The sequence below is a fragment of the Anser anser genome (genome assembly GCF_964211835.1).
Source record: "Anser anser genome assembly, chromosome: 3".
In the NCBI taxonomy this organism is placed as follows: domain Eukaryota; kingdom Metazoa; phylum Chordata; class Aves; order Anseriformes; family Anatidae; genus Anser; species Anser anser.
Window position 1 is genome coordinate 49,736,745 of NC_139722.1, and position 16,475 is coordinate 49,753,219.

A 16,475-nucleotide genomic window follows, 5' to 3' on the forward strand; every position below is an offset into this window, starting at 1 on the left:
AAAGGAATTATAAGATACCTCTCCTAATGGCATTAAATCAGTGCACATAAAGCAAGGCAGGAGATCCCTTCAGCACCTCTCATTTGGATCCCAAATGATTATATCAGCAGCAAAAAGAGATTTTTGCCTTTATACTTTCTCTCATGCAACATCGACTTCTCCTCAACTCGCACCTTCCTGAATGCCCCAAATTCATCTTATGTTATTATAACAAGAGCGAGCTAACTGAAAACATATTTTTTACTGAAAGGAAAAGAAGAAAACAAGTAAAAAGCTAGCTAAGATGACAAGACAGAATTATAAAAGGAAACTGAAGCTTAAGGCTCAGAAATTCCTAGAAAACCACAGGCATATTACTAACTTTTCCTCTGCTCCAAGTTCTCCTACCAGTCGCTCAGAAGAGAAGCACCAGCAATGCTCAGCCACGGCACTCTGCAGTTTGTCAGATATTCAGAATGGCAGTGGCAGCTCAAGAAAAAGTAACCCCGGAGCAGAGGGGCAGGTACCTTGTGGACCAGTAGGAAACTACATCCGGATGTTCACAAGGAAACACACACTCTTACACAGAACAGTATTGGGTTTCTCTAATGCTAGAGAGCAGTGCGGGAGGTGTCATAACTACTCCAGAGTTCCCCCGGGCTCTCGTTGGTTTGTACATCAGAACTGTGGCCAAAGTCTCACCAGGACTGAATGTGATCACAACTGAAAATGTTTTGCAGTTCAGCAGCTGTCCTGAAACCAAATGTGGGTTACTACTAAAAGAGTGTTCCTTAAAAGCATAAAGTTCACTGTGTACTTGAAAACACCACCACACCTCCTTCTCTGGGATGAATCTGCTTGGTCCGTGTCCCAGTGGTCTAGGAATTCTTATTCCAAGTTCCTAGAAAAGAAAAATACACCATCTCAGCGTTCGGTTATAAACAGCCTTTTAGCTGTGGTTGCAAGAAAGAAAAGAATTTGCCATTCAGAGCTGAGCTTATTTGGGTACTTGGGGTACTCTGACACCGGTACTTTCACCAGTACCATTTGTACGAATGCAAATTATTTTTCTGCAAGTACTTTAGAACTAGTCACACTTGTTTACAGAGCACAGTCCCACTCCAGCTACAAAAACTGCAACAACAAAGGCCCTGTCAACCACAGAAAAAACACACAAATATATATATGTATGCGCACAGTACAACCTGGTTCACAGAAAATTTTGCATAAGGCAGATTCTGGCAGGGTGTCCGGGACACGTTGTTCAGTACAGAGCCGGCTGCTGTGTGGTTATGCCACTGATACAAAACGAGACTGATGTATGTGTGTACATCCGCAGTAAGCAAGCACATAACACTCTGTGCATCTGTCAGGAAATGAAACAGCTGTAACCCTAATCAGATTTCTTTTTCCCCCGACCTCAAAGAGGTCTTAAACTGCTGAAAGTACCTGATCTACATCTGCGTCTGCTTTCTTTTCAAGACGGGGTAAGTAGCTGGTCAGGCTCAGGCGGAGGTGAGGGGGAGCACCCTGCGGTACTGAGGCACTGCAGGCAAGACAGAGCAGAGGGGTGTCTACAGCTCTTTTAGGCTTCGAGGGCAGACAGAACCCCTAAAAGTTGCCTGCCAAATCCAGATTTAAATTTTGCTATGTTTTCCCTACATAGGTGAAGGCTGTTACAACCAAGCAATACTGGTCTCACTAGTGCACCTTTTGTCCTTAGCTGAGGTTTCTATTTGCACGAGTTCATCGCACGAAAAGCAATTTTATTAATCAGTTACCGTTCCCTGAACTTTCCGCTAAGACTAAAAACCAGCTTCTGAAAGCTGGAAACGACCAGCACGGATCCATCTCGGAGCTACCGAAGCCCACCAGCCTCCACCAGCCTCCAGCACCTCTCAGACCTGTGTCAGAAGCCCTCACTTCTCTTACTGGGGAAAATGGAGACCAAGAAGCAGCTCTTATCACCAGCCATTTCACATATCCCACAGGACAGCAAGGGTTGCGATGGGGCTTTTTCCTCCTCAGGGTCCTGACATTCACAAACACACCCTGCTTGTCAGCTAAGGCGCTAGCAATGCCACTTGGTGTGGGCTGCAATTCATTTCTTAAAACTCCTCTCTCCCCAGAGCTTCCTACCATTCTTACTCAGTAATATTACAGCTTCTTATCCCAGCTACAGCCGCACTAGCAAATTAGAGGAACATCTTACATGCAAATGACAGCAAGAGAAACGTCGGTACACATCATGTAATTTAGCAGAGGCCTGCAGTTGTCTGCCAGCTCAGCCACTCCAAGAGAAACACCTTGAAGTTTAATTCTTGAACAACTGTGTTTCAGTCTTCCCTGTCCCAGAGGAGTTACAAGGAAGAAAAAAACAAGTTTTCAGAAACGAGGCGAGGCGACCGCTGGTATATTTTGCCTCACAATCTAAAATACGTCCATGTCAATACGCGTTACATTTTTAAAGCATGCCGGGGCCAAACTGCTGTGTTTACGCTCCACAGAACAGGCAGCGTTAGGAAGGCACGCTGAAGGAAAAAAACGAGCCCTCTCTGTGAAGTGACATTGGGCTTCCTGGGGGACTGAAGAAGTTGCCTTGTTCTCCTCAGGCCCTGAAATGACAGCATGGATTCAAGCACGGGTTCAGGGCTCTGCTCTGACAGGGAGGTTGCAAAGGACTTGTGAGCGTGGCACTTCGCACTGCCTCCGTTTCCCATCTGCAAACTGGGGGTTAAAGCATTTCTTCCAGAGGGTGCTGAGAACAGAAATGTGCTTGTTGTCATGAGGTGATTGACTACCAGAATCAGCGTTTAATCAAGTTCTCCTAGTGCTCGAAGAATACCAGGCTTCTCCAAGCACTCCCAGCATCCCGATGCTCTGATACGACACAGACAGCCCAGAAATAATGCCCAGAACACTCCTGGAGGACCTTCCTTTGGTTTTTGCTGTATCTCCAAGCTCCACGATGCCTTTCATGATGCATTCCAACTACATTCAGCCAAGACACACCTCCCTCCACACCTTCCCTTCCGAGGGCAAGCTGCCTCCCGGGCCAGCTGCGGCACCCCTGCCTGTCTCCCCTGCGGCCTCCTGGCGAGGACGCCCCTCACGGGACACCGACAAGCACTCGGCAAAGGAGCGGGGCCCAGGCCGAGCAGCAGATGTAAACAACCAATATTTATTTTGCTTATTACAAAAGCCTAAGAGACTTTCATGTGATTCCAGACCATCAGGTTGCGCACCAGTGACCTCAGCGCTGCGGTTTCCCCATCAAGCTTCTCCTGGCTTCTTTCCTCCTTTGTTAACCTCGCCACACCACTTCCATTCAAACCAGGAACTCTGCAGCTGAATCCAGCTCCGAGCTCAGCAGAAAGCCGACCACAACCGAGGCTTTACGTGCAAGTAATACCTCAGAACGATAATCCACCGCAGGCGCTCGGTCTTCGAAGCCAGGCCCGGGTGGCTGCGCGGTCGGACTGGGGCCGCCTCGGCACCCAGGAAGCCCAGCAGCTGACGGCGGGAGAACCACTGCACCACACAGGGGGGCCTCTGGAGAGAAGCCTGGCTTCAGCTGTATAAATGCTGTGTCGCTGGGCCGGAGGAGGCTACCTCAGAAATCATGGAAAGGGCACCTCTGTCCCCGTATGTAATGTAATTCACATTTCTGCGTGGCCACGATTGTTACCACAGGAACCCCGTTCTTGGGATACCTGTCACATCTGAGCCTACACGTCCCTCCTCACTGCCACAGCCGTGCACCTGACATCTTGTGTATTTAACCCATGCGACATTCCTGCAGAGTCAGCAAAGTGTGTTATCTCCCCCTTAGACAAAAAAGGAGAAACACAAAAGCTGTGTGTCTAACCGAGGCTGCTACAGGAAGACCGATGGCTTGAGCTGAGGTCTCAAGTCACAGGCTAATGCCCCAACCATCAGACCGTGTCTTTTCAGAGACTTCTCAACCAGGAAATATGTGTTTTATGCAAATTTACACCAAGAAACAGCTCTTCAGAATGCAGGCAGAGGAGTTAATGAGACAAGTCTGCAAACCTAATTAAGCTTCCCAGTTACCATTCTCTCTCACCAATCTCTCACTTCATTTATCTAACTCCATGATGCCACCCAAAATCTGTATGGCATGCACAGATATGCTGAGCAAAGGCCACTTACAAATCCATCAGCACGTAGAAACTCACGCTACTTACAGCTTTCCTGCATCTTAAGGCTGTCAATCAAGCCCTTTTTTAGGTAAATTTTTAAAGTATCTTGTCAAGAACAGCACTCCTATCAAGTGTAAGTAAAAGCTTGTGATGCAAAATTGGATTGCAAATGCTTAAGAGATGCTTTTTAATACCTGAGGAACAATGTACCTGAACACTGTAACAGACCATCATCTATTTTGGTTTTGAACCTCTTTAAAACATGAAAAGAAAAAAAAATGTCACTGCTAAACAGACACCCAATGTCAGAAATTCCACCTTGAAATACTGAAGCAGAGTTCAGCTATGTGCAGGGATGCAGAGCTTTGAGACCAGGAACAGCCACGTAACCCCAGCTACAGCTACTGCGCCATAGTTGAGCCTAAATGCTTTTTCTGATCCCTGCTACCGGCTCCTGGCAGCTAAAGCTCTGCCTCTTATCATAAAACTTCTCCCAAAACTCAATCATAGTTTGGTCAGATGAGTATGGTGACTGCCACCAAACTTCTGATTTTCAGTAATTCAGGATTCATCAGCTGAGCGCTAACCATGAACCACAATCTTCAGACTGCTTGCCTGGGTTAAAACACAATGAGTCATTTTGCTCCCCTCAAGTACAATCAGCACCAATATCAAATGCTGTATCTCCCAGAGATGCTGATTTATATACTCACTTAAGCCCCTCTAAACAGCCAAAACAGAACATTTTGTCACAGACAAGCCACATGTGAAGTGAAAATATAATTATCAATTTACCTCACTAAACCACGCTTGGATTAACATCTTCACCCGAATCATCTGTATCCTGACTAACCACTAAGTACTGCTAGGTTCAAACAAAATTTTATGAAAGTCACATTCCGTAATGCAATATAAATGAATCAGCACAGGTATACAGAGGGAAATGAGTCTGAGGCAACCTTTTTTGTGGGTAACTTTTCCTTATACAGCCAGTGGTCATTTTATGTAATCTAAGCACATTCCTATCCAAGCTCTGGGTTAAGTACAGCACAATAAATGAGTTGTGGGTTCAAACCTCTTCAGCACAATTCCCCAGTAGATTTAATCCCCCCACTTCTCCACCGTGCCAGTGCTGGAAATTCAGCTTAGGATACTATGGTATGCATCTGAAGCCGACATTAAAAACATTCAGTTAGAGCTTTACACTCTTCTAGGATAACATGACCCAAAGGATCTCCGTGTCCAAGATGCTGGCACTGCCTCTCCAAGGGAGGCTTTGGCACTTACCCGTCTGGGAGGCTGCTGGCTGCTTCTGCTCACTGTGTCTGGTTCCTGCTTCCCCTTTAAAGGTCACCGACAGCAAGATCTCTCTGCTGGTGACACTGACAGCCTACAAATTCGGAGTTTCCTTGTTTAGATCTTAACGACAATGACTGACACACTGGCCTCACAGGACAAGTTATTTTGATCTCCCTGTGCTCTTATCACCAAGCTGATGCGTACTCAGCTTAAAAGATGTATTTTAGGTTCTGCTCATGCGGCTACCTTATCAGATGGGTAGCTTTTGCAAGCAAATGGATTAAGAAACAAGGAGTATGGATTAAACATAAATTATTTTATCTCAAAAAAAAAAAAAGAACACTCACGAACCCTACATAATTTCTAAACACAAGGCTAAATAAAACAGGCAGTTTTTCCTATTTTGTTCATTTATCTAATTCAGAAGCATCTGCAATCGCTGTGTCTCTCACAAACCAACCCCAACCCCGACACATATTAAAGTGCCAGAATAGCAGTCCCCCAGATGCCCACGTACCCTAAATGCCGGTTCCATTCCTTGGGTCCCCCGGGGGTGTCACTCAGCCCGAGCACTGGACATGTCCGCACACGCACAGATGCAGACCTGAGAGCAAGCGCTCTGCTCTGCTCCAAAGCGCTCAGTGAGAGCACAGCAGCTGAAATGCTGCTTTACTGGGAGTATGCTTTCCTTATAGATTAAACACCTTAAGAATCAGTAAGTTAACGTTCTCCGAATGTCTCAAGATCCTTTAAAAGACTGGATTTCATAAACATCCCAGGCTACAGGGCTCGATTCAAGACCGACCTCAAGGCAACTGAGCGTGCGCCCAAAGCCACCCACCCTGCTCTCAACCCAAGGAAGGAAAGCAGAGCCCTGGTTCCCCACTCTTCACCTCTATCACTTTTTTTCCAGTTTTTCCGCCCCCCCCCCCCCCCCCCCCCCCCGAAACTAAACAGTAAGAGCGGGTCCAACTGGCGCAGTCTCAGGGCACCTCAGTGCTACTCCTGCCCCGTTCCTCCAGTGGCTTTGTGACCCAACCGCCTGGAGACCACAACCCCATTGACTTTGGTTGTGAGCTCACAGACCGAGCACCCGAACCTAGACGGACAGTGCCCGGCTTTTCTATACGCTGTCATGTGTACGGCGACATGAAAGGTATGAAAGGGTGAAGGCTTTGGAAGGAAGGCTGCGATTTGCATGCTGTAAACAATGTTTCAATACCAATAAATGGGCGACACGGAAGGAAACGAGCTCAAATGAGCCAGTTCTCCTCTATGTTATGCAGGCTGTGCTGCCGCATTATGCCAGAGCAAGGCATCCTGCATCTCCGAGGCACTACACCTGCCCCAGCCAGCAAAACCCCATCACTCTCTCCGCAACTCCCAGCAGTCGGAGGATCCCGGCTCCCCTTCCAAACAAAAGCCTTGAAGCGCTGAAACGCTCGATTTCCCCAGAGGGCTCCGAAGCAGCGTTTTATTCCTTGCCCGAGGCGAGCCAGGCAGTCCCGTTCCCCCCTCCGTCCCCCCCGCCAGGATCCCCGTGAGCAGCCCCCGGCCCCTCGGCCCCCCGCCGGGTACCTGCCGCTGCCGCTGCTGCCGCCGGCCCGGCCCGCCCAGCCTCTGCCGGCACCGCGGGGCCGGGCCTCGCCGCGCTCCCCGGGCAGCCCCGCCGCGGCTCTGCCTCGGCGCCCGGCGCCGCCGGGGCGGGCCCCAGCCATCGGGCGGGCCCCAGCCACCGGGCGGGCCCCAGCCGTGGCGCGGCCTCCCCGCCGGGCGGAGCTGCGGCCGGGCCGCCCCCGAGCCGGCCGAGGGGAGGTTGGAGCCCCGGGGCAGCGCCCCCGGCCGGAGGCTCGGGCGAGGCCTGAGGCCTGCCCTGCTCCCCCGGCACCGAGGGCAGCGCCCTTGGCTTTCGTGGTCACGGAGGTTGGAGGGACCTCCGGGATCGTCTGATCCAACCGTCCCCCTGCCACCACTGTCACCCACTAAGCCGTGTTCCCAAGCACCACGTCCAGCCAGGGACACTGACCCCACCACCTCCCTGGGCAACCCGTCCCAACCCCTCTCTCTGAGACCACCACCACCTCTGTCCCCGGCTCGTTTCGCCACCTTCCCTCGCCGCACCAGAACGATGACGCCTGCTAAACCCAGCAGTGGCAGGAGGCTAACATTTTGCAGATATTTGTGTGACTGAGTATGCTGCTTCAGAAATTTGGCCTCGCGCCTATTCCCAAGATCATAACAGTCCCGGGCAAACATATGTTTTGCAATCACATCAGCAAAACACTCAGCCTTTGTTTGCAGCAGTCTGTGCTTCTCCCGCCGGCCCCCCCGGGGCTGTACGCGCTGCCAGACGCCTGACATCTCCCACCTCTTGTGGGGTGGGATGTTATGCTATCGATCATCTCAAAAGAAACAAGCCTCTGAACCGGACGCCGTGAATTTTTCTCATCTTCCAAAGCAATCTAAGGTTTACAAAGCTAAATTCTGTTAAATCATTTTCCACCAAATATTTTGAATTAAAATAAAATGACAGACACAAAGAGAAGAAGTTGCAGTTTAGAGTGGAGGAGGCCAGGACAGCTCTGAACACACTCCTCTGGGGGATGAAGGCTCCTGCCTATGATTTGGAATGCCCCAGACCCCATCTTGAGCTCTAGCGAGCTATCTGGTAACAACCAGGCAGGGAAATTCCACGACGCTGAACTTTACGCTCATTTAAATGCAAAACTGAACACTGAAGAACTCTTCACTGGTGGCTCCTGGTATGGGTGTATGAGTCTTGCAGCCAAATGCAGAAAACACCGAGGACAGGGGAATGAGGCACCGGGGCTCAAGGCACCAATTCCGCACATTTCTGATGCCAAAGCTTTGGAAGCTTTCTTTTCTCTCTGCTCTCCAACTACTGCCTCCTCTCTGGGCTACACAGTTAACTCTGCAGAGTGGAAGGATGTTCTGCTTCCAAAGGCTTTGCAGTATTACATTAAATTACCCAGTGCCATAGCTCCTTACTAGGGGACTTGGTTTTATGCTGCCCCGTTTCTCCAGAAGAAATGAAGCGTGTGTCATACCTGCTTGCACTTCATAAAGTGCTCAACAGAAGCATGGAAAAAGAAGAATTCCATACTGGCAAGGAGGGTTGCGTTTTGCGAGCTAATAAAATAAACTAATAAAGAGCACTGCTTAATTCCCGCTGGCTACTTCCTCACTTCAGGCCAAATCCCAACAAAGAGATGAGGAATGGGCTCCTCTTGCAACACAGGCAAAGGGCGGGCTAGTGCTCAGAAAAACTGTTGAAAAAGAGAGTAATGGCCTGAAAAGTTGAAATGCATGAAGATGCCTCACCCTAAGAAGCCTTCCTGGACGTCAGATGAAATGTAATGCAATTCAATGAATTTGTTAACATCCTTGGAAGAAAAATAAATAACTAAAAAGGGCAGCACTCAGTTCCCTGAAGTGTTTTTCTATTTCACTCACTGTAGCAGATCGCCTTGTCTGGGTATTTGTGAGGAAGCCTGTTTATGCTGGTATTTGCTCCTATACAAAGAACCTCAGTAGATACAGATTTTTCTCTGACATCATCCAAGGGAAAATTTTCTCCCATGAAATAGCCAGCTCAACAGCAGAAAATTCTGCCATGTTCTTTGCTTTCTGTATCAGGATAGATGAAGGCAGTGGCAACATGTCAGAAAAAGCATGTACAAAGGGGAAGAGGAAGTCACACAGCTGTAGCAAACAAATAATAACGCTCTTAAAAGCTCTCCCATATGGCTTGAGCACACAAGCTCTGCTCAGGCCCCAGGTACGTCCCTGCTGTAGCAGAAGCTCATCAGCCTGGTCTGCTGCAGGTGCTGTCCCACAGCAGTGCTCACACAACTATTTCCAAAGTGCAACTGCCCCAGATCAAGGAATGCACAAAACTGAGCCAAGAGCTGGTCTATAAGTCAGTATACAGCTGCACACTTAAATTATTTCCATTCTGGGTCTAGCAAGGCAAGCTACCCCCCACTGGTATGCGCAATGTCAGGAGGAATATGGTTTGACACTGGCACAAGGCTTGTTTGGGTACTGAGTGCAGAATCCCGTGCAGCCGGGGGATGTGGGGACACATCTATGGTACAGTTTGCATAACTTGAGCTCAGGAGCTGTTCCCTGGGGGAAAAACAACGGTATGTTTGACCGCGTATCAATGCAATTAAACAGAAGTCCAGTGAAACGTTCATAAGGGAAAAACCAACAACAAATATTTAACATGAGAATACAGGGAGATACCAAGTTTCCTTTCACCCAGAAAGAGCATATGGTAGGTACAGGCACGGGGTCACCTCAGGCGAACAGCACCTACAGCACAGAAATATACTTCTTCTCAGCAAGCACTTCCATAAAAGTTGCTGGCATAAAAGGATGGCATTCGACATCTGCGCTCACGAGGTTCAGTCATCAGAAACGCAAGCTTTCCTTATTGCTGCAGTGAAGGAAGTGTAACAGAGAAGCTAGGAGGAGACCAATCAGTTACGATGTGAAAAGCCTGATCCTGCAAACACATGTGTCTGAGCTTACCCTCTGTAACTTGGAACAGTGCCATTTGAGTCTAATAGGGCGACTTTTTGAGGAAAGTTCAGCACAAACAGATGACTCTGAAGAACTGGCAAGCCAACATCTCAAATTCTTTCCATAGGAAAGCTATCCAAGCAGGAGCACTCGAAATGCCTGTTGCTGCTCCGGGCTGGACATCCAATTAGCATCTCAGAGGACGATCAAGCAATTCCTTCCCAGAAATATTTACAAAGGCAAACAAGGAGTTCTGTGGTGCTCTGAGGTACCCGATTTGCGTTAGTTCTTAAAACTGCATCGTCGTATGTTTTCCATAAGGCAGCGGCTGAGGGTGCTGTCTCCCAGCCGCAGCTCCGGCAGCATCAGGGCCCATGGAGGAGCAGGGGCTCTCCCCCAAGACCTGCTCAGCCAGCTGCATGCCAGGATGCTTGCAGTCCAACCAAGTGATCCGAGACTTATTTTGGTTTGTTTCTTAAATTATTCTTTTATTTTATTATTTGGGCAATTGTTTTAGCTCATTTTGATTGACTGAGGTTAGGCGCTCCTAACCACGAACAAATCCCAGGGGGCAGTGACCCCTAGCAAAGCAGCAGTACTAAGGGCATGGGGGCAACGATCTCTTCTAGCAGAGCAGCTCGAGCAGCTCCGCCTCATCTGGTGCCTTAAGGAAGTCACCAGGTGCCTCGGCAATGACTGAGCAGCCCCACAGCAGCAGCTCTCAACGTTTCCCTGTGGATTCCTCTCGTTCCTGGCTGTCCACAGCCACTACCCTTTTCATAACAAATTTCAAACGTATCTCCTAATCTCTCCTATCTCTTTATTACACGCTTGTTATTTCTAAAATAGCAAAAATCTTTATCATGATAACAAGAGGGGAGGCGCAGCAATTGAACCATTAATTACAGTGATGAAAGAATTTAAATTAAATAGAAGACTGTATCAGCCCATCAGTGGGTCAAGAAAAATTGATCAGTATTTCAAAGCATTCTTTTTTACTTAACCTTAACAATCTGATCTGTCAGTCTCCAAAAAAATTGCACTCTATTATTAGCATCAGTGCATAACTCTAGGGAGGAAGGTAAACTATATTCTTTGTATGTACCTGAGTCTAAATTCTTGCTGTATGTGTCAAAAGGGACCAGCCCTTAGGAACGGCACTGCACCTGATACCTTTACAGCAGTGACAAAAACAAGTTGTTTAGGAGAACAAAGGGCTGAAAATCAGCCACATCAGGAAATAAGATCAGAGCAATATACAGAAGCTTTCCACCTTGCAGTCTTTAGGAACGCAAGGCTAAGACTGAACATTTTACACTAGTAAGAGACAATATTTATTATCTGTTCTTGTCCACCATGTGCATCCCTGAAATGCAACTTTTCTGTTTATAGCTCTTATTTACATGTTGCTTTCTTTCTTTCAGCTCTAATGGGCAAATGACTTGCAAGTAATCAAGAGGTTTTGCAAGTGATTACAAATCAGGTAAATCCTAGCCCACTGCAGCCCCAGCAGAAGACCCAGCCTCTTTTCTCCCAGTTTACCAAGCTGCAAGGCTCAGCTGTTACATCTGAGCTGCTCTCACTGCCGACTGCCTTCAATTCACCAAGCTCCAGCATCTCCTGTGCCTTTATCTGTTCCCTGAACTATCTGGTTTGTCACTCAGGACCCTTATGCCCCCCCCTCGTCCCCAGTCATTCTTCTAGCAATTTCTGCCTTTGATTAGATTTCTACAGTTCAACCCCACCTCTAAACCACAAATTGTTGTTTTGTTTTTTTCCTCCCCCTCAAAGCTTGCCCAAATTTAACATCCCCTTCTGCAGTTATTAGGTAGCATAAGTTTAGGGAGCTACAAGAAGTTGAGATCTTGAGATTATTCATGCTTTGGCACAGGCACAAAACCAGACTTATGGTTTCTAAGACTACTCCAACTAGGTAGATTAAAGATGTGTTTCTGAAGATTAGCAGATTGAAAGAATGTTTTACCAGATTATTCTTATTATTCTTTCCCCTTTTCGTAAGGGTACACGGTTCCTCCTAGGCTGATAAACAGCCACTGAACTACAGAAGTTGTTTGTCTGGCTTGCTGTGAACATCCCATGTTAGAAAAGTGGGCTCTTTCTTCTGAGGTGGCTTGGGACTTACGCACCACACAAGAATACTCTGGTTAACATCTCCCTGCTTAGACACAGCTCTCCCAGGCAGAAAGTCTGTGTTAACTAGCTCCAGAACTGACCTTGGTAACTCGCTGGTAACTGCTGTTCTTTCAGAGGAGAGAGGGTGTAAGGAGAGGGGATCAGCTGTCCAGCTGCAGATTGCCACTCTCTGGGGAGCAGAGTATCTGCAGGCTGCCAGCCACTCCGCAGTCTTTCTCAAGGCTACATAAACATAAGTTAAAAACAAAACTCATTTAATAAGAGTGCATTTGGAGTTTATTCAAGAAAAAGAACATTTAATTTATAGCTGTCTAGCACCGGTTTTGTCTAAAGAGGTCTCTGCTCTCCACTTCAGTTACCAAACCGCCAGGTCACACCAACACCCACAACAGCTCCTTGGAGCTGGGATCCATTTTGCTATCTTTTTCTCAGGCGCTCTGTCCCCAAAATGAATACTGAAAAGGGACAAATATCCTTTCTCAGCTGAGTGAAAATTCACCCTTGGGAACTTCCTGCAACTCCGAGTCCTCGTAATTGATTCAGTTAAGAGCAAGGAGGCCATGCAACACCTTATTTGTTACACTACCTGGAATGCTGTCAGACAGTGCTTCACCACTGCCATGTAAAGGTGCTGTTGGACGCCCGTCCTACAGGGATGGAAGTTGCCTGATCACTCTGGGCAATCCACTGCAAACAAAACCTTTTACACACTGCTAACGTGCATCTTCAAAGTAAGGGAAGACCAGCTGAATCACGTCTGCGTGAGTTTGTTTTCTACTTTTTTAAAACTACATTTGACCTTGGAAATAGTCCTTATAAGAAAACAGAAAAGAAAGCAATGAAATGCAGCTCACTATTAGCTTCTGACAGAAGTTAGACACAATGGCAAACACTGAGAAAAACAAAACAAAACAAAAAAAAACACCTTAAGGAGTACTAGTGCTAACCTGGCATATTGGAATTGGGTGAGACCATGACAGCAAGTGACCCTGAGCCGCACAGCTGTGAAGTTACAGTGAGGATGCAAGAAATGCTGTGTAAGTATCCTGTGAACAAGCTGCAACAAAAATCCACTTTCATATTCTGTTACACACAGACGTGCAACCCAGATCTTCTCCTCACTGGAAGCTTTGTGTCATCTTTACCCTTGTGGGACTCAGGTGTGGATCTAGAAAACTGTTTGAAACTCTGAACGGAGACTGATACCTGACTGTTTTGATGTTGAAGGCACAGCAAATAATAAGCTTACTTCTGCAGAGCCTTCACCGGGGAACAAACTAGCCATTTATAAAATGCTTGTTACGGTTGCACTTCTTTGAGTCAACCCTTAATCTCACATTACAGCCAAAACCTAACTGGTTTTCTTCCTTTTTTTTTTCTTCCCATAAATTCAGTGTTTTCCCCACGAAAATAAATCAAGAAGAATACAATGCAGTAAAAGTATGTCATGTCATTTAATGCACTTCAAGGTTTTCAACTCTTTTTCTACAGCTTGGTTGTTAAAGTGAGATAAAATCAAGTGAAACAATACTAAACGAATATGGGAAGTACCACAAGAGATTCAGGAGCCCTTATATCAGTAACAGCAGTTTGGGGAACTGTTTTGTGGCTTTCTTAGACTTGCTACTTTCAGGCACGTGCCCAACACAGCCCAGAGCAGCAGACAGGGGGGAAGGGGACACAAAAAAACACTTATTTTATTTTCAGTTTTCCATGGTCTAGCTGTGACCCAAATAACATGCAGTATTTATCTGAGTTTGTGAGCTTGGAGAAAACCATCAGATCTTTATTAGGAAAAAAAAATCTAAATACCTATAAAGCTTTATTTTCCTAGCATCTTCTTTAATAACCTATCTTGATGTTGTAAGGCTGTAAGTTCCTCAAGATTGATTCTGTCTCCATATTTGCTTAATGTGCAGAGCCAAGTACAACAATATTATAGGATTTGTCAACTCCTTTAGAACATTGTGTTGGCAAAAAATTAAGCACATCATCCTAGAAGAGCATCTCTGATGTCTAATTACAGCAGTTAAGAAAACAGATCATCCTCTGGGTCCTGTGCTGCAAGTCCCTGGGGTGCAGCCCATCTTCCTAAATCCTGGAGTTGTCCAGAGCTTGGAGAGCTCCTCCAGGGCATCTGGGACAGCCAGGCCTGCCACTGAGCTGTCTGCAGGACCATCTCCTTGCCTTCCTGCCTCCACAGCCATGTCAGCCCTTTACTGCTGGCCACAGAGGCTTTGGGTCCCTGCAGGACAACCATAAAATCACAGGAAGATTTCTGCAGCTGCGCTGCTTAGGATCTCAACAAAACCACAGACTTTTCTGGGCTTTGCAATCCTGTGCAAATCCTTTAAACTGTGGATCTGTCATTGCCTTCACCCACCTACCTTCTCAAAGACGTATCTGCAACTGGAACTAAGTCAAAGCAGGCTTGAAACCAATTCTGGCACTTTCTGTTGAAACAAGTTTTTGTTGTTGTTTTGTTGTTGTTGTTGTTTGTTTGTTTTTTAAAGTTAACCACATTATGGGAATTTAGCCATAAAACCACTGTTAACAATCATAATTTTAAATCAATCAGTTGCTATTGTGAGAGACAAAAGGCCACCTACCATTGCTGGACCACCCTGACTAATTACTGTACAGCATTTCACCCATATGATATACTTCAGAAGTCTTGAGAAAGGCCAGCATTGTACGGGTAGCCCCTCAGATTCAAATGCACTGAAACCACACACAAAATACATACAGCAGGCATGCCAAAAAGGACACAATGCTCTCAGGTTTCCATAGCAGAATCAATATTTTTGCAATCAAGTGAACATTAAAGCCTGATTTATCGTATTTTCAAATGTCACAGGAATTATGGGATAAGTACAAGTAAATAAATACAAATGCACACATACAATACTAAGCACACACTAAGAGAGTATTAAAATAGGGATAATATCCTTAAAGAAGGGCTTTGGTGTTTACAGTTGACATTTGAGCTTACAAATCTGTTCTACAGGACACGAAGCTATAACATTCAAACACCCTCTCATTTTGTCAATAAAGCTACAAATTATACCTGTCCCCCGTTCCTTATCTCCTAACTACTTCGCAGGGCTTCCAAGTCACCAAAACAATGTGGCAAACTTAGGCAGACCCAGACCAAATCTTCAGTGCCAATGAAGATGCAACAATGATCACTGAGGCTTGTAAACTAAACTACTAGCAAAAAAAAATCTGTTTGGTTTGCTGACATGCCTATATTATTAACAACAACAGAGAAGCTCTCTCATGATCAGGGTGTTTGTCATCTCACTGAGAATTCCTCCTCATGAGATAAGACTGCCACAAAAATCATTTGTTCCTTTATTCCAGAAAAATCAGGCCCTAATTATTTGCATTTACTAATGTAAATGTATTTCCCCTTTTAGAAGACAAATTTCAAGAGTAGCAAATGGTTTATGCCAACGTGAAATTTGACTTGAAAGAAATTTACATGTACTATCACACTCTTCACAAGCGGGAATGGCTGAGCTTAACCCAGGTTAGGACTGTAGCCACCAAGGGCCAGTGTCTGGCTCCCGGAGCTGCAGCTAGCATGGAATTACTTGGCAAAGCTTAGGTCTGGAGCTGTCAGGGACCACTGCAAGCACTGCTAAAGCAAACAGGACTGAGCTGAGTCCAGGAGAAGTCACTGGGGTGGGCTCAGGCCTGGGGCTCACAGAGAAAGGGGGTGTGCATTAGGATTTCAACCAGCAAAGTCTGGCAGGGCTGACTCAAGCATCGGGCTCACCTGAGGATCACCTGGCTAAAGCCTGGTGGGAGTCATTTTGCTAAGGCAAGGCGTGTGAGTGTCTACAGCCTGCAGGTGAAGCCTAGAGCTTGCACCAGGATCCAGAATGGCAGCTGCAGCTGTGGCAAACAAGAGGGATCCCCAGGCTAAGGCAGGATTTGGGCTGGGACAGCATTAAAGACCAGCAGCTCTGTGTACAGCAGCCATGTGCCCATTCAATAGCCATGATTTCTGACCAGTTGTGAACTGGCTCCAACTTGAACTGATGACCTGAAGGGTTTAAAAAAATAAAATAAGGGTGGGTATGTAGCTGACCGTTGTTTCCAAGAGGCTGATTCTCCGCTCTTTAAGAATAAATGAATAAAACCCTGCATCCCTTGAACTCATATTGCAATGTCATCTATATTCTTCCTTTTCTTTCACAACTAAGGGCCACGTTTTCTACAGTAAGTTTGTTCTCAGGGCTCCAGAAGACTAACGCAGCAGCATTACATGCACAGGCAAGCACTTTCTTAATAGCTGTGTTGCATTAATTCTTTTGTTGAAATACA

At 46.6% G+C, this 16,475-nt stretch overlaps 1 protein-coding gene across 6 annotated transcripts in view; it reads right to left on the reverse strand.

Annotated features, from left to right (window-relative positions):
* Positions 1-16,475, reverse strand: part of SESN1 (sestrin 1) — a 75,492-nt gene that overhangs the window by 8,794 nt on the left and 50,223 nt on the right. For 3 of the 6 annotated variants that reach the window (XM_083831878.1, XM_083831877.1, XM_083831882.1), the window contains one exon: positions 815-880. In XM_083831878.1, coding sequence (XP_083688004.1) covers positions 815-880 — 66 coding nt within the window. Of the gene's footprint in view, positions 1-814; positions 881-5,958; positions 6,299-7,019; positions 7,170-16,475 lie in introns of those variants that run through there. The other 3 variants (XM_083831880.1, XM_083831881.1, XM_083831879.1) reach the window with 3 other exon arrangements.